Source organism: Gymnoscopelus braueri, assembly GCF_963280865.1.
Source record: "Gymnoscopelus braueri genome assembly, chromosome: 3".
NCBI classification, from domain to species: Eukaryota; Metazoa; Chordata; class Actinopteri; order Myctophiformes; family Myctophidae; genus Gymnoscopelus; species Gymnoscopelus braueri.
The window spans coordinates 26,515,412-26,534,864 of NC_137612.1; the positions used below are offsets into that span (position 1 = coordinate 26,515,412).

General features: G+C 45.9%; 1 protein-coding gene across 1 annotated transcript in view; it reads right to left on the minus strand.

Annotated features, from left to right (window-relative positions):
* The window catches only part of grm7 (glutamate metabotropic receptor 7), a gene marked incomplete at both ends in the record, with an annotated part of 213,655 nt that overhangs the window by 3,800 nt on the left and 190,402 nt on the right, over nt 1–19,453 (minus strand). Inside the window, one exon of the mRNA XM_080423728.1 lies at nt 1,927–2,173. Within this exon, the coding sequence (XP_080279854.1) occupies nt 1,927–2,173 (247 nt within the window). The remainder of the gene's footprint in view (nt 1–1,926; nt 2,174–19,453) is intronic.

The following is a 19,453-nucleotide window of genomic DNA, read 5'->3' on the forward strand; positions in this document are numbered from 1 at the left end:
TGCAAAACCCACAGGTTTGCTCTGTGTATGGTAAGATGAATAGACTTTAAATTGGTAGGCTACTGCAATAAGGTGGTATATCTTTTCACTGTAGCAGAGCAGATTGTGCCCAAGAAAATTGTATGAGCTAGGTTTCAAATCACATTACAGGAGCACTACATGTATCCATGTCAAGCAAAACCGTTTACAAGACAGTGTTTGTGTGATACCGAGGCGATGTGAGAGGTCTGTTTGTTCTCTCAGCCACATGCAGTAGCAGTGCAGTAGTACATTCTGCAGCGAGAAGCAAGAGCAGCTGGTGCAGAAATCAATGTCTGTTTTCTGCTGCGAGTTCAAACACACAGTAAGAAGCCACTGATGATCTCTGAAAAATCACTGATCCTGCTGTCATTTTCTGTTACAGCGGGGAGCGAGGCTGAACATGAAACCCCGAAGTGGTTCCAAGCTGAAGTGGTTTTGGTGGAGAAGCACCACAACGAACAATGATTTTTGTTAAAATGTCACCTCGCTTGTAGACTTAGAGAAAGCAGGATTTGATTCCACAAAACAGATTTGTTCAGGTATCTATAGATAGAATACTGTACTGTAGACATCTGAAAGTGTTTATCTAACTTTTCGCAAATAAACGCCACAGAAAGATACTCTTGTGACAAATCCATGTTCTGGGTGAAAAAGGATAACAGCCTTGGTGTCAGGTGTGTAGGAGGACGATGTAAGTTCTACAATAGAAGTCTGCTCCAACATCTTAGCCAACTATCTTTAGCTTGCACTTAGTCATTCACAGGTCTCTTTTCACAGAAGTCGTGCGCAATTATGCATCGATTCAGAAAATCAACATCAAGCGATGCTGTGAGAGATTCCTTTGGCTGCAGATAAACTATAATATTTATTTCTTTTTTCTTTTCAAGACCTTGAATAATGTTTTGAAGTGCAAGCTACATGCGCTATGCTAATTCTCAGAGTATTCCTATGCATTCCTTCCAAGTAAAGCTAATTTGAAATCCCTTCAAATGGCTGAATGGAGCAGCCTTTGATAAGAAATAGCTTCCATGACATTTGGAAGTGTTTGGTGATAGTATGTCATTCCAGCGATTGAGCATGCATGTGAAAATAAATAGAGCATACTCTATGATACGGAACAATATGGGTGTAGGTGGGCGGCATTCATTTGCTGGGCTCGATGAGTGGAAGCTTCGATTGAGAGCTTCCCACAACTGGATAACAACGGATAGGTTTCCCAGACAAAGATTTCAAAACATGTATCAAATCTTACACAATGCTTTGTGTTTTGGATAGAATATATTATTTTACACACACACGTGCACACACGTGCGCGTGTGTGTGTGTGTGTGTGTGTGTGTGTGTGTGTGTGTGTGTGTGTGTGTGTGTGTGTGTGTGTGCATATAGTGCAAAATGTAAATAGCTCATGAAAATTGTTACCCCAATTTCCAAGCAAATTAGTTCTCTTTCAGTGAAAGTCTGAGTTCAGGGAACCAATCACGTGGATATTTTTAGTGCATTGTACCTTATTCATTCTTTGCAAGCAAGCAATATCTTTTCCATGGCCAATCAAATTTTAAAACAATCAATCCAGGAAGTATAGAAATTAATCCATAGTTTGATGATTGAAAGAGTAACTTGCTTCATTAATGCTTCATTAATTTTCCATTCCTTTTTAATTAAAATGATTTTACATTTCATTTAGTAATATCATTCACATTGCCTACTGTAGCATTACATTGGTACACAAAATAAAATTGATTCATTGTATATAAGTATATATTACGCATTTCATTTGGCATTAAGAAAAAATCTAAACTCCAAAGTACACTTCCTGGATTGGACTGAATAATGGCCGAATAATGAATGGAGGATGCCATTCACCTTTTCATTTCTTATCCTTACACACATACATGCTGTACTTACTATTTGGGTCGACGTTTTCGCACAGCTCCGTCTTGGCCTCACCGTTGGGTCTGTCACTGGTCTTGTGGGAAAGGCGCGATGACATGGTGGCCGCCGTGGCCACGGCCTTGAAGGAGCGCTTCCTCTTCTGGACATTGAGCTCTGGGTGGAAGATGATAACGTAGACCTTAGGCATGTAGAGCATGCCCAGGGCCACCGAGGCGCTCAGGTTCATGGAGATGGTCAACGTGGTTGTCTGGATGTACAGCTGTCAAGAGCAGGAGACATGAAGGGGAAGGAAGAAGGTGAGCGTTGATGTGTACACTACAGAGAAGTATGTTAGGTACTGTATTAATGGCTATTAATGGGCAGCCAGTAAGGGACAGACAGACAGATAGACAGACAGACTGAGAAACAATTGTCTCCGCAACGCAGAAAGGCATGGCCAAGACTATGTTTTGCACCCTGTCCGTCCGTCTCCGGCACCGTTGGCCCGGTCGCTTTGTAACTGTGCACACACACTGGATGCCAATGCCAAACCTCTGCCCCAAATTTTTCAGATTGGCCTGTTATAGTGCCACCAAGAGGCCGATTTGTGCAACAAACAAAAAAAGCACATTTTTTTTTATATTACTCCTACAGATTTTGTCCAAACATCACACAAATCGGTACACAGCATCTCTATAGTCATGTGATCAACATGGATTTTCAAATCAGCCTGAACGCAACATGCAATTTCAGTGAAATTTTGCACACACATTCCCACCAGGCCGAGCAAGAAATGCCACTTGAAAATGTTCAAATCAGCCTCATGGTGGCGCTGTAACAGGCCGTTTCGTGTTTTTACCTATAACTGCACCGATCTGCGTGAAACTTTGCACGCACACTCCCTAGAGGCCAAGGAAAAACCTTTGTCCTGCATTTTTCACCTCTGCGTTTTAGAGCGCCACCAGGAGGCAGGTTTTGGTATTACTCCTACAGATTTGGTCCAAAAATCACACAAATCGGTACACACTATCTCTATAGTCATGTGATCAAGACAGGAGTGTCCGATATTTCATATTCCATCCTGATTGGCTAACATTTGCAGGAGAGGACCGTTTTGAACAAAAAGCCTCAAATCATGAACGCAGTGTGCAATTTCTGTGACATTTTGCACACACATTCCCACTAGGCCGTGGAAGAAATGCATTTTTTTTTTGTTGTTCAAAACGGAACACTCCTGCAAACTTTAGATGCCAATCTTAGCCAATCAGGATGGAATATGAAAAATCTGACAGATCCGTCTTATACACACACCAATTTGTGTGAAGTTTGGACAAAATCTGTAGGAGTAAAATTTGTTTTGCAAAAATCGGCCTCCGGGTGGACAATGTGAAAAGGGTCGCATTTCTTCCTGTGTGTTGCCGTATGGTTGTTGACTCTCTTTTCTGTTTTTTCTCGATTTGCCCCTGTGTGTTCCTTACCCTCAGCCCACCGTAAAAAAGAACAATGGCAAACCACAGCATAAATGTTTCATGCGCTGTGTGTTTTGCACTTGCTGTCAAAGCCATGGCCTCATGAACCCAATAGCAGGATAAATATTGCCTGGACTGAATGCATAAAAAGGCTTGGCCGATGCTGTGTAATGGGCTCTCCAGAGCAGGTTTCATGGAGTTCATCCCCCACTGTCTTTATGTGTTATAGCTGCCCCGTGAGTACCTGAGCCTGACGCATGATACTTTACACAGAGAAGGCACAGGTTGACTCACAAGGGGGCGAGAGGGAGAGAAGTCTGGAAGGGATGGAGAATGTAGAAGAGAGAGGAAGGGATACATTAGATAAAAAAGATAAAAAAGAAGACGAGGGGGAAGATAGAAATGCATAGAGGAAGGAAGAGAGAGAAAGTGAGAGTGGATGAATGAGTGAATTGAGGGTGAGGGAAAGGAAAAAAAGTGGGGGTGGGTGTGGGTGATGAGAGAAAGAGTGTAGAAAATTGAAAGAGAGATACTGAGAGAAAAAAGAAGGGAGAGAGACAAAGAGAGAGTGAGAAACCACTGGTAACACACAAGCAAGTGCGTGTGTGTTACGGACGGTAACGGTGCAGTGCCATTCACATCCGATCCTACACTTAGAATAGACAAGGCGTACGCCGTTTATCCGTTCACCTCCTAATGGCACACAGTAGTGCAAACTGGCTCCAAACTTTGCACAAATATAATGCATGACATGGGAAATCCAATAAACTACCTTTCATGCTTACAACTTTCATGTTTTCCATTAAACTTTGCCCCCGATTTTGCCCAGTAGAGGGCGGCCCTACTGCGCATGCGTGGCGGCCCTACTGCGCATGTTTCAAACCCCTATACGGCCACAGCATTCTGCGCAGGCGCCACAGATGTACACACGCAGGGCTTCCGCATTAGCATGTCACTGCTGTGGACAGGACAATTGTGTTATACAAACGAATCCTCATGCACGAAGAAAACGAACACAAACATCGTTTTCTGGGACCCGCGATGCCAAGCGTATGCGCTTGAGCCGAGCTACAGAAACAGGTCATTATTATCTCAACATGTTGCCTGTGTGTGCGTTCGCACGCACATCGAGATCTGTGCACAAATTATGTAGGGATTATGTTTGTGTTTGTGTGTGCTACACCAACAGATACACATCATTATTATTTCGACATGTCGCATTCCATTTGTGTGCGTTTGCACACACGTGGAGGTCCGTGCACAAATTAGTAGGGATTGTCTTTCTGTGTGTACGCACGCACACACACATTGTGACTGTTGCGTTACTTTCTTTGCTTAGCCTATAGGGACGTGTGTACAGTACTGTATGTGTAGCTACAGTAGCTACAGTACATGCGGCAGCCAGGTGCTTCTTATTCAATATTATGTACGGATGGGGATGTGCATGGTTGTTCACTTAAACACTTAAAACGCAGTTTCGCTTTCTAAAGACACTTATGTGTGTGTGTGTGTGTGTGTGTGTGTGTGTGTGTGTGTGTGTGCGTGCGTGCGTGCGTGCGTGCGTGCGTGCGTGCGTGCGTGCGTGCGTGCGTGCGTGCGTGCGTGCCCAAACGTAATCGCACCGCTTGCTCTCCCTCTTTCTCTCTCCCAATCCCTCATGCTATTGCAGCTGGCCGCGGGTGCACACACACACAAGTCCTGCATTTGTTGTAAAACTGTTATTTATTTCAATCGACAGTTGTGTTAAATAATCGTCTATCCTTTAGTAAAACAATAAAACTCATAACACGTAATAATAGCCATGAAGATAAAATAAGGCTAACAATAACTAAAGCTATAACAAACAAACAAACAAACAAACATGGGCACATTCTCCTTCTATAGCACAGCCACCAAGGAATGGAATAGTCTAACCCCATCCCTCAAAAACTGCAGTTCGCTGGGCCCATTCAAAACAGCCCTAAAAACTCATCTTTCTGGAGGCCTAAAGAGGAGCTAGTACCAGTTTCCCTGTAGACAGACGACCCCCCCCCTCCCCTTTTTCTGTACATATTTTCTTTTTTTTCTAATGCTTTTTTTGTATATAATTTTTTATTTTCTCATGCCTTTTTTGTACATAGTGGTATGTTTTTTCCTCTGTATTCTTATGTTGATTTTTGAACTGTTTGGTTGCTACTATATATGTCTATGAAATTAATTCAAGGACCCCAACGGAAACAAGCCCGCAAGGACTTTTTTGGCCGGACCTTTTAGACAAAAGCATTATTAACGTAACTGTGTTGTTTTACATTCTTTTGCCTAATAAAATTTTCAATCAATCAATCAATAACGCAAACTGCGCATGCTCAGTTCTCTATACATGGTCGTACGACGGCAGCGCTGAAAGTAGCCGAACTTGTAGATCGTCTATTTTTGACACACACACACACACACACACGCACACGCACACACGCACACACGCACACACACACACGTTCCATAGATAATAACATACAATAGAGTATATCATTACTTCTAATACATTCTCTTCTCGCGTGAGGTCAGTGACCTGATGAAGATCCTGAAGATGAGTGGCCAAACGTACCACCTCACTCCCTCAGCAGTGTTTCCTGACTTCATCAGGCAAAGGCAGATGCACTTATTAGGGAAGACGCCACTGTTCATGTTCATACTCAATGTCATTTCATGTCACTCACTACTATTACACCTTCTCTTATATAGACACCAGCCGCGCACAGGGCTTTGCGTTTGTTGGTCCCTCCGTGTCCCTGCCTCTGTGTCCGTGTCGCTGCAGCACAGAGTGGGCAGTAGAGATGGGAATTATGGCTCTTTTCAGCAGCACGCGCTGTAGTTTTTTTCCACGCTCGCGCTAATGAAACACTAAACGGAGAAGCGTGTGGTTTTGAGGTAGAGTGGTAATGTAGTAGCATTGTGCTGACCTGAATGGAGCATGGAACTGCAGAAGACACGGTGCAATGAAGGGGAAGAATGTGTGTTTGGAGCGAGCGAAGGGTGATTTCAATGGCCGCCGCTTCGTGTTGTTTCGGCTGTGGCCGTCGGCGTTCGGTTGTGCTGACGGTAAACGGTGCGAAAGTGTTTCCCCGTCCGGTGTGGTCGTAATGTGGTGAGTAGAATTAATTATGTTGCGAGGTGGAAAATGTGTAGTGAGCAATGAGAAGTACCCTACGCCACCCGTAAATTCAGCGTGCACGTTGTGGCTGGTGTTGTGGTGAGATGTCAGATGTAGTTGTTGTGTTTAGTCGAAATCAATGCTGTGGGTATGGCGTCAGCAGGCGAGAGGTCCAAATGAATGGAATTGCAATGGAATTGCTGTGGGCGTCAGCCGCGGAAGTAGCAATTCCCCCTTTATAAGAGTAGATATGAAAATTGGCTAATGGGTCCAACCTCAATGTGTCATCATGGCATCAGGAAACAAATCAGTCAGCCTCATATATGGGCACAAAAGGGGGCAAAAGGACTGACAGATACAGAGTGAGTGTGTATGTGAGTGTGTGCGTGCGCGCGTGTGTGTGCGAGAGAGAGAGAGAGGGAGAGGGAGAGAGAAATCACTTACATAATGTAATAATACATATGGTGGTACTTCTTATTTCTAGACGAAGTGCATACCCCTATCCCTTTGGACAAGGATGTCTGTATGACTTACTTTTTGCTGTACGTAAGACCCAGGTGTATATCCTTAGTCTATAATTGGACTCGCCCACCTCTGATCAAAGTTAGGCACTTAATACAGTATGTGAGACTCTAAATTAAAGAGAGGAAGAGGGGGAAAAAAGGGTGACAGATCAAGAAGAACAATAGAAAGGGAGCGAGACAGAAAGGGAGCGAGAGAGAGAGAGAGAGAGAGAGAGAGAGAGAGAGAGAGTGTTGAGCAAGGTGTGATTTGCAGGGGAACAAAGCAGCTTTGAACTGATCCATGTGCCGCCTTCTCCCTAGGTGGCCATTGGTCTTAATGTTGAATGTATGAAATTAAGAGAAAACTGTGCCTCTCCCACCATTGGCCACTAAACAAATTGGCCACTGGAGACGACTGGAATAGCACGGGTATCTACTGCAGGCAGCCACTGTAAAATCCACATAAATATTTCAGAAGCATGCAACAAATGCCTATAATGCACCGTGCATGAATCAGGTTAAGAAAAATAAACAAGGCTTTCTGGAGGTGTAAAGCATTGTAGCAATACTCCCACATACTGTATACAACTGCACACACACACAATGCCTTTTGTGCACACACACACACACACACACACACACACACACACACACACACACACACACACACACACACACACACACACACACACACACACACACACACACACACACACACACACACACACCATAATTATCTACTTCTTAACCTGGAGGGGGAGACAGGCTTGCATAGAATATCAGCACAACAAGGAAAGTGTATAAAGCACCGTACCAGTTGGTTATCACTGTCAGATAAGAACCGGAGGTCCTTCTCTGTCTGATAAGTGCTTGATAAGATGACATGACACATCACATACTGTAGCTGACACACGGCCACAAGACTGCGCATTAATTGGGCTTAATGTAAGCAGGCCGGGAGATCTTTTAATCTGTGTGTCTGTGTGTGTAGTTAAGCGTAGCTATTCATTTGAGGGCATGCTAGTGTGAGTATTTGTGTGTGTGCATGTGAATGTACGTACCTGCAATATCCATTTGCCGTGAATGTGTACATGTGGTGCATTCTGTTTTGTGTGTGTGTGTGTGTGTGTGTGTGTGTGTGTGTGTGTGTGTGTGTGTGTGTGTGTGTGTGTGTGTGTGTGCACGTGCGTGCGTGCACGTAAAACATAATCTCCGTCCCTGGCCTTCGGCCTGGTGGAGATAATAATCTAATCAAATCTAATCATAATTGTCAATTCTCCCATATGTACTGCTGTCCCTGTTGCTGCCAATCCCGACTGTTGGAGGGAGCAGACAACCACATGCCTCCTCTGACACACGTGAAGTCACCAGCCACTTCTTTTCTCAGAGAGTTGCTCAGGCAGAGTGTAATATACGCATCTTATTCAGGTCGCCTCGCTGCTGAACAGGTGCCCTGACTACCCAGTAGGAGTCACTAGTGCAGCAACAAGAACACGATCCCCTGCTGACTTATCTGGACACTGACAATTGTGTTTGTTGGAGCGCCAGACTTGAGGCAGAGGCACCACTGCCAGCATACCAAGAAGCAATAGCATGTGATATCCCCTCTACACTTAATTAACTACCACCATGACTGGAGTTGACAACCAGTTTAGAAAACTTGCAGAAGTCTGGGTCCCCAGCACAAGATTTGAAAACCATCAAACACTGATCTCCCCCTGCTCTCCTGTACACCTGAGCTGTAGTGCGAAACCACAGAAATCTGTCGACATCACTGCGTTGTACCAGTGGAAGAACTGAAAGATGAGAGAAAATGTGTCAAGTCCAGAGTATACCGCCTCGTGAAACTTCCCACAGAAGTGACTTTGAACCGATTTCAAAGGAACATGACGCAGTCTCATTAGCTACCTGATGATGAAGGTAGTTTGCATGTCAGTGTTTTGTTGCCTTTTCCATGAGTGTTATGGCACGAGCTCAGTGGGGAGTAGGGGTGTGGGCATAAACAAAGTCTATTAATTAGTTCCAAGATTTCCCTAAATAGGGGGAAGGACTCATTACTCTAGTCTCGGCATGGTGACAGACAGTTTTACCACGGTTCTCCGTTTACTACTCACTATGGGATATCAGCGCCCTCAGGCGATGAGACAGAGCAACACACACGCTCCCGACGCCAATACTGATTGGCTAAGGGTATGTCACGAGTCCGGAGGACCCGGGAGTATAAGCTCCCTCGTGACGTAGGCTCTTCCTCTTTTCTCCACTCTGCATGCGAATGCGCAGAAATTCACACACAAGAAAGCAAGGAAATTTCAACTATAACCCAAAGCGGGAATAAGGATTATATCCCCACGGGAAAATCCTTGCAAATAAGTTTTCTCCCGGAACTTATTATTAAGTATTTATTTATTTACCTATCCTCTCAGTTTTCCTTAATTCTTGGTCTGTTCTGGAAAAGCCGGTTAGCTGAAAAAGCCGGTTAGCTGCTAACACCGGTTAGCAGCTACTAGCTCATTCATTCATTCAGTGGCTAGGCTAATACTAGCAGCTACTAGGCTACGCTACTGGCTAGGCCTTAGCCTGTTGTTTTCCCAGACCAAGGACCAAGATGGAACCACCGAGGAGTTGCGGGTTCGCGGAATGCGACCCCCTCATCGCCGCAGACGACCCCCACCGCGTCTTCATCCACTGCTTGGGGGTCGATCACGCGTTCTGCGCCAGGACCCACCCGGGTGAGACAGATGCGTGCCCTAACTGCACGAGGTTAACCGTTTCTCAACTTGACGCTCGGCTCGTCAGGGCTAGGACCCTGGTCGGCTGGACTAGACGAGATAACGGTGAGACCTCCACCGCCACCGGACCGGGGACCCCAGTCGGGCAGCACGAGCGGCCCCCCGGCTCATGGGACCCCCACCGGTGCCGATGCCAAGACTAGAGCGTCAAGCGTCCACGACGCTGACGCCACCTCCCGCCGCTGCTGCTGCGATGGGGGCTTGTCCCCACCGCAGCATGCTAGCAGCGGCCCTCCCTCCCCCCCTGCCAGCGAGGAGTCGATGGCTCTTCACGATGACGACATGGCGGAGGACGGGGAAGATTTCCTGGAGCTCCCGTCGTACCAGGACACCCAGGAGGTGTCCACGACGAGCCCCGGACGGGGAGAACCTCCCGCAGCCACAGAGGAAGAGATCCTCGAACCTGTGGCGGCTGGTTTCAACGAATGGCTAGCCTCACTAAGCAACAGGTTGTTAGCAGCGCTGTTCTAGCTTAGCTTGCTAGGACAACACCAGCTCGTTAGCCTCTTCAGAGCCGGCGTCTGTACCACGAAGAACGAGGCTACAATCGGGTGCTTTGAGACACATAAAGGGTTTTCATAAGAGTATGTTGAACTGTTTATGCTGTTTCCGTGTTTTATTCTGTTCCATTAAAATTTCCCAAAATACACAAGCACACTTCCAGCCCTGGTCAGGAGGTCACAACGCTAGGGGTCCCTGGGGGTCCCCGGGCGTCGATGCCCTCCTCTATAATAGGCCATGTTGTGACCCTCCAAAAAGTGCCTAGAAAATGAATTTCGTTCCCACGTCTTGGATCTACTTTTTCAATGCATTTTTGCATAGACAATACCCTTGTGGACTTCGGGTTAAAATACCTCCGCACAAAATCCTGCAGTATTTTTTCACAAGCCAGAAATGTATATTAAAGTGAATAACCAAAAAACGAAAATCTTGTGCTGCTATTTTTGCTTGTAAAATATTGAAAATTTATTTTGGCAACACAAAATCTTTCTCAAATGTTATAAATACGTGTACCTAACATCTGAAACAAGTATTGGTGCCTTAGTGTACTCATGTTTGAATTTTGATCATGAAATGTAGAAAGAAAACGCTTCTACTGAAGTGATTGGTGCCCAGCACAATGAAACATACACATAGTACATTTAGCTAAAAGCTTATATTTCATACATAGAAAATGTCACAACCTACTGTGTACTGAAAGGTAGGAGAAAAAAAGCAGCACTCCTTGGCCCAAAATAGCTGAAAATCAGCCCCCTAGATTGGAATAATGCCAAAAATGGACTAGAGTAAAATAAATACACTAAAGCTCCAAATTATTACAACATATGGTATGAAATATTTATTAAAATACCAAAGTGTGTCACAGCATGTGTCATTTGTACATCAACCCTCCCACCCACCCCCCAGATCAGGCCTTCTGTGTCACTCACAGGTATGAACAGAGAAATGTTGGTTGACAGTGCAACAATAGTATACAAATATGACAAAATATGAAAGTGCAGACTGCATCTCCTGTGGATGACCACTGATCACACCATTGATGGATTAGGGGCACCAACTTGACTCAATGAGTATGTCTTGCAGCCCTGCATCACCAAATCTTTTTCCTAAAATACCTATAGGACATGTTCAGAGATGTTGCACTTGGTAGGGCAGTGAAAAACCAGCTGGAGGAAATCAGGGGTCAACCTCCACTTCAATTTATCCTGCCTGCAACATAAAATGTTAGGGAAAGATGAGCACAAGTGTATCAATAAAGATGTATTAACAATGATAGCCAATTTAGTTTAAATATACTCTCATAGACGTTTTTGTGAGGGAATACATCTATAATATACTTTTCAGCATAAAGGTTTTTGTTTTGTTTCCCAGAACTGTCAAAGACACACATGGTATTTGAGTTACCTGTAGTTTGAAGCATCAAGATCCTCATGCTTCTTCACTGTGTTTACGAACATCCTTCGTAGCTGGTTTATTTTCAGCACCTCTTGGTCAACTATAAGCCACACACCCCCCCCCCCCCACACACACACACACACACACACACACACACACACACACACACACACACACACACACACACACACACACACACACACACACACACACACACACACACACACACACACACACACACACACACACACACAAACCATTTATTTATGTTCACATAAAGGAGAAACATACAGGGACACAAATATTATAGGTGCAGTAAGGTTACATTCACATAATCCTGGCATATGTCTTCACGATACAATAAACATGTCACTCAGTACTCTATGGGTATAAGTAACACCGTCTCTGCCATATATGGCGGCTGCCAATTACAGCACAATACTTTGCCAACCTTTTTGCCTCCTTTTTGGGCATCCAAAGTTGTTGAAACCCTCTAACAGCCAGTATGTGGGTATGTCCTATAGGCTGCCAAATATAAAAACAAATAGTCTGCACCTAATAGCCCAGCTCTGAGATGGTATGTAGGAGTGGTTGGTATTTAATGACCTTTGTCATAAAGGCTTCCTCTAGGCTAGAGTCAAAGGTGCAGGCTATCTAAGACTAATACAGACACTTCCCTGGACTCTTTATCAATCACAACATCTGGTGTATTTAACGATGTAAAGATGTCTGAGTTATCACAGAGATGGAACATGGATGAAATGACACACGAATGTTTAAAATACAGTAATAGTGACAAATCAATATTTGACAGTCCAATATTGACATGCATGTTTTGTTAGCTTATGGGCTTTATCAGCACTGGTGAGATGCAGTGGTGGACATTCACTTGAGTACTGTACGTATTTTTTATGTACCTGTACTTTCAGTGGTGGAAAGTAACTAAGTACATTTACTCAAGTAGGCTACTGTACTCAAGTAGAATTTTGAGGTAGTTTTACTTTCACAACGCGACGTGTTGTGAGCTTGTAGATATGCTATTTTCAATTGATTTTTTTTCATGTGATAACATAAAAATTGATTTCAGTCTCATGTTAAAATGTGTCTCCCCCCAAATAAATCTATTGAAAATAGCAGATCTACAAGCTCACAACGCGTTGTGATGTGTTGTGAGCTTGTAGATCTGCTGTTTTCAATGCTTTTATCTGATAATACAATACATTATTTCAGTCTCATGTTAAAATGTGAACCCCCCCCCCCCCCCCCCGTGTGTGTATGTGTGTGTGGCTCACCTGCTGACGTTTCTGTTTGAGAGAGTTGATCCTTCTGCCGTTTTCCTCTCACATTAATCACATTAATGTATTTTTGTCAATAACACGCTGGTAGAATGTTGCATGAAACCCAGCGTCCTCAGGAGGCTTGTAAGGACCCATATCCACACAATGTTGATGTTTATATAAGTAACGTTGACGCACGTTCTGTAGTTGCCTTGAAACATTCAACCAGGTGTTTGCACTTTCTCCATTAACGGCCCGTACATCTACATAAACGTTCATATTTCAGATTTAAAATGCTTACCCATGGCCATGGATGTTACAATTATGTACGGGCCCAGAGAAGTACCTGTATCTTCCGTATTGTTCAATAAAAAGCCTGTTAATCCGATCGGTGGCCATTTTTACCATATCCTTTCAACTACGCGACCCTATCGGATGGGAGGTGTATTGCACTCTGATACATTATACATCTGTGAGAAAATGGCCACCGATCGGTTAAAGGAGCACTTCACCCCTGGAAGAAGTTCCAGGGGTGACCACAGGGGGGACCACAGGGGGACCACAGCGTATCACTGCCTATAACTTCAACTCCCAGAATGCTTTGGTGCCTTGTGGCAGGGGAGGTTCCATGTGGGTGTGATCTCCAACAACAACATACAAACAGCATGCCAGTGTCGCCATGTCTGCTTATTATAAGCGGCTTCTTTCTAAAATGTAGTTGATATTTGGGCTTGTTTCCAAATGTTTTGATTGCTGTTTAAACCAGTGGTTCTCAAACATGTTCATGTATTTTTCCACAGACCCCCATCTGAAATTATAATTTGTGGCAGGGAGCCCCTAACAAATATGTGTCAAAAATATTCCACATTTTGAAAAGCAAATAAAAATATTTTGCAAAAAAAAAAAAAATCCACATTTTGGACTTTTTCCCCCTCAAGATTTTTTTGTAAATAGCAGATCTACAAGCTCACAATGGGTTGCGAAGCGTTGTGAGCTTGTAGATCAGCAATTTTCAAATATATAATATCCCATGTCTAGGTAAAGTGCTCTTGGCATAGTTATTTTTCTTTTGGGCTTGTTTTCATAGACCTGGCTGCTTATTTCTCTCACAATATCTGGCAACACTGGCTGTCCTCGCAAACGTTCATTTGGTTACATATATGTCCAAGGATTCGTTAGTGATGTCATATCACTGGGACATCTTAGTATCTTCATGCAGTTTCACTTCCGTGTCGCATAGTATTGACATCACTGTCACATCCTTGGTATTATGATCCTAGCCTTTCGTGACGGTGTTTGTTTACCAGCGCTGCTACTCCACGCTGTATTTTTTTTTCAAGCTTGCGCTTATGAAACACTACACAGGATTATTATTTCATGTCAACATTCAAGTACAACTATCAGAAGATAACTCAGGTAAAGTAATGCCTCACTCTGCAAGGGCCGCTGGCCGCAGCTAATGGGAGTGGCCGAGTGGCGAAAGAAGGTTGAACAAAGTGTTACGGACACCCCATTGGGGCTGTCTTTTGAGATGGTCTGACTGAGACACGCCGAGACATGTAGTGCGGAAAGGAATGAGACCAATCTCTCATGACGCAAATAACGTCACGAATATTGCGAATATTACTAGATATCTAAAAACACAGATTACTCACAAAAAAAACCCAGGATCTTGTTTATTGACTCTTAAACTTCATTAAAAGACCGAAAACTTCTTCCAGGGGTGAAGTGCTCCTTTAAGAATACTCTTTATTGAACAATACGGAATATACGGGTATTTCTGCGGGACCATACAGAATTGTAACATCAATGGCCATGCGGTAAGCACTTTATATTTGAAATCTGAACGTTTATGTAGATGTACGGGCCGTAAATGGAAAAGTGCAAACACCTGGTTGAAGTTCGGTCGGGACAGACGACCGTCGCGTATCCATGGCTTGTTGTACATGTATCCCATCTTGTCCGTGTAAACTCCTGAACCTCTTCTTTCTGGACAGACATACGATTCATATAGCATCGTTTCGAGTCCTTTTGCCGTGCTTTTGAAGGATATTTTCATTGTTTTGACTTATTTTCTTCAGACTATACCGCGTTGCTATGGCTGTTGTTGCAGGAAATGGTGGAAATAGAGGCGACCCCATTGGTTGTAACGGGAATCACGTGCCAAAAACCGCACCACCCCTTTGAAAGTATTACGACGCTGCTAAGAAAATAGTACCGACTTTTAAACACTAATTATATAAATACTGCGACAGGACAGATGTCGGTAATTTTTTTTCTTACTTACTACCAATAGATCTTTTTTAAGAAGCAGAGATTATTTAGGTCCACTTGATGGGAACGAAACTGAACGAAAAGGACCTAGCCAACATGGCCTATAAGCCCATTGTGCCTATCAGGCCTGCTTTCACAGCATGATAGACAATAATGGGATACTTCTCTGCCTGTTTTCAACAACCGTCGGGGTGCATCGATGCATAGGGATCACTAGGTGGTCCCCGTGTTGATAACCACCCCTTATAAGCCCAAAGCGCTTGGAAAGTCCCTTGGTGACTTTCCAAACGCTGCTGGGATGAATACTGTGCATGCTATGAACAAGACAAAGGTAATAAACCCATTGCTAATTCTATACGCCAGTGTACATGGGTCATGCCAGAATTTTCCAATTCTACCATCCATCCGGCAGAGGGCGCCAGAGGCCCACTGTGGGAAGGAAGGTTTGCAAGATGGCGGCGCGGGTCGAAGGTCACCCCAATATTTACAACCTGCCAAGCACCGTGTCACGCCAGCCTCTGGAGGGCGACAGAGTGCTTCCTTCGGTGGAGGTGGCTCCGTCGCTTCCTTTAGCCAGGCCAAGAAGCCTAGACAAGATGGCGACGGACTTTGTAAACACCAAGGGAGCAGCGTGGAATGCTTCCGTACTCAGTCACGTGACCCCCACGCTTGCACGGGCCCTGTGGGTTAGGTGCCGACGTCACCTGTTTCCATGGAAACGGATGTCAACGTCTCTTCACTCCTGGTGAGTTAACCGTGACTATTACTAGCTATGGTATGCTAGGTTAGCATAGCCTCCAGTCAGACTGCTGTTGTTTCACTTAGTGGCTGACTAGCCTCACTAACATCGACGCAGTTAAAGAGCAGTGTTGTTTTGGTGCAGTGCTTAGACAGTCCCCTAAAACAACACGTGGTGACCATAGCTCTCCTTCGTTCTTGGTTAGCCAAACAACTACAGGTAGCAGCTAAAGGCTAAAGGCGACCTGTAGCTAGGCTAGACTAGACCAGGCTAAGCTTACAGGCTAAGCTAGTTAGCCCTTTGTCTACACTACCACGATGGAGGCTCAGGTTCACTGGGTGCCTTGAGACAAACATAAAGGGTTTTCATAAGAGTATGTTAAACTGTTTATGTTGTTTTACACTGTCTTTGTGCTTTATTTTGTTGCATTAAAAATGTACTAAAATACACAAGCACATTATCCAGCCCCGGCCAGGAGGTCACGACGCTAGGGGTCCCAGGGGGTCCCTGGGCGTCGAAGGCCTCCTCTATGAGCCCATAGAGTCAGGCTGATGTTGTTTCACTTAGCGGCTGACTAGCCTCACTAACATCGACACAGTTAAAGAGCAGTGTTGTTTTGGTGCAGCGCTTAGCCAGTCCCCTAAAACAACGCTGCGGTGGGCATAGCTCTCCTTCGTTCTTGGTTAGCCAAACAGCTACAGGTAGCAGCTAAAGGCTAAAAGCGACCTGTAGCTAGGCTAGACTAGACCAGGCTAAGCTTACAAACTAAGCTAGTTAGCCCTTTGTCTACACTACCACGATGGAGGCTCAGGTTCATTGAGTGCTTTGAGACACACATAAAGGGTTTTCATAAGAGTATGTTAAACTTTTTATGTTGTTTTACACTGTCTCTGTGCTTTATTTTGTTCCTTTGAAAATGTCTTAAAATACACAAGCACGTAATCCAGCCCCGGTCAGGAGGTCACGACGCTAGGGGTCCCAGGGGGTCCCTGGGCGTCGATGGCCTCCTCTATGAGCCCTTTGTGCCTGACAGGCCTGTTTCACAGCATGGCAGACACTAACGGTCTCTAATGGACGCCACAGTACGAGTCCGCTGGACCGCGTGGCGACGTCATCGGTCCCCGTGGAAATGTGCACGTTGCCCACGGGACTGATAACAGCAGCGCCTCCTCCCGACTCGCTCGCTCGGTGAGCAGCTTTTGGGAGGGTTGCAATCCGAATCTGTTTTTATCCCAGTACATCAGCGTTGCACTGTGTTTTACTGGTTAAGCTCAGTACGGCAGTGACACACTGTGGTTGTACTGGCCAGGCTCCCCTGAACAACAACAACACATTGTGGTTGAACTGGTGTGTTTTCCACATGCCTTGTGTTACTTCCTATGTCAGACGAGTGTGTCTCTCTCAGGCGGAAGATAAAAGCAGCCATGACTCTAAGAGAGAAGGTTCTCTCTCTCTCTCTCTTGAGCATGAGCGTTACCAGAGAAATATCTACGAATCAGAACCGACTGGGTTTCTGTTCAAAGCTTTTTCTGGTGAGAAAAAGGGGGGGGGGGCGTACGGCCCTTTCTGAATCTGAAGGGCCTCAACAAGTATCCATTTCTTTGTTGACGACCGTAAAAGCTGTTGCAAAACGGTACATCAGGGGCACTGATGGGCGGGCATCAACCTCTAGGTTGCTTGCCTCCACGTTCCAGTCTGGCCTCCACACAGAGAATTCCTGCACTTCGGCTACAAAGGGGAGTGTACGAGTACACGGTTTTTCCCTTTGGTATGTCATTGAGCCTGCGAGTGCTCGTGCAGTGTACCAATGCGGCCATAGCTCCACTGCGGCGACAGGGGATCGGTCTGTCGACTTAACTTCGACGACTGGTTAATTGCTGGCTCAGAGGAGGAGGTGGCACGGCACACGGCCGTGGCCCTCTCCCACCTGACGTCGCTATGTTCACAATCAACGTCCAGAAGAGCGTTCTGGTTCCATCTCAGCGGACCACCTTCTGGGGGATCTCGCTGGACTCGAACACACTCAGAACGCGGCTGTCCAAGGGCAGGTTAGACAGCGTCTTAGCTTGTGTGAGGTCTTTTCGCGTAGGGCGTCAACTCACTTACAAACTAGGCATGCAGGCGGTGAGTCTCATGGCTTCAGTCATTCACTTAATCCGCTTGGGCAGGTTCTACATGAGACCTGTATAGAGGTGGCAGCGGGCTCTTCGGATCCCACTCACCTCAGGCTTTCAGCTAGTGGTGGTGTTTCCAGGGTGTCGTGGAGACACTCGGATCGTGGTCGCAGGTGGCTTTTCTGTCCCAAGGGGTCAGTATAGGCGCTGTGATATCACAGAAGGTCATCACCACGGACGCCAGCCTCACGGGGTTTTTCCTCGCTCTCAAACAGTTCGGTGCTCGGTTTCCGGGTTGTTCTGTCTCGATCAGAACATACAACACCGCGACCATATGCTATGTCAACAAGCAGGAAGGTTTGGCCTCCCTGGTGTTGGACGGATTGGCGTGCGAGATGGCGCTGTGATGCGACTCACGTCTCGCGTCCATTCAGGCGTTCCAGGTGCCGAGCCTCCTGAACGAACTGCTTTATGCTTTCCCACCAATAGAGCTGATCCTCCCCATGTGGGGGAGGGTCAGGCTCCGAGGGTTGTTGATGTTGCTGGTGGCCCCAGCATGGGACACGTAGAGGTCAGGAGATAACTCCTCTCCTTCACGACGTGCCTTGGGCCCTCCTTGTCGGCAGGGACTTGCTGCGGCAGGGAGGGGGGACGCCCTCAGGACCTAGACCTATGGGTCTGGCCCGTGAGAGGGTGAATTTGAGCTCGTGTGGCCTTCCCCCTGACGTGATGGCTACCATCCAGGGCGCAAGGGCCATGTCCACGAGGAATGCTTACGAGGTCAGATGGGGGTTGGAACAGTCACCAGTGGTGGTGGCTTTCCAGGCCTCGATGTGTAGCATTCTTACTTTCTGCAGAGAAGGCTAGATCGGGATTTATCCTTCTCAACAGTGAAGGTGTTTTGGGGCGGCCATTTCGCTTGCCACGAAGTTTCGATGGCAAGACGGTGGGCCAGCACCCTTTGGTGCGCCGGTTTTGTGCGGCGCCAGGAGAGCCAGGCCGGGTAACAGGCCACTGTTCCCAGCCTGGGATCTGACGGTTGTGCTGGAGGCACTATGCTGTCCATCGTTCGAGCCTTTTGAGTCTGTGGATCTGAGGATCTTTAGTCTCAAAACGGTCCTCTTGGTGGCCCTGTCTACGGCTAAACGGGTCAGTGACATGCATGCACTCTTGATGAGTCCGGAGTGCATGAAGTGTTTTAACAATGACAGGAGGGTTTTGCTTAAACCTAACCTGACGTTCGTTACCAGGACCGGGGTGGCCCCGGATCCGGGTGAGTTGGTAGCCTTCCATCCGCCTCCCTTCGTTTCGGCGGAGGATAGGCGGTTGCATTGTTCTGTCCAGTGAGAGTTGAAGCTCTATTGTCAGA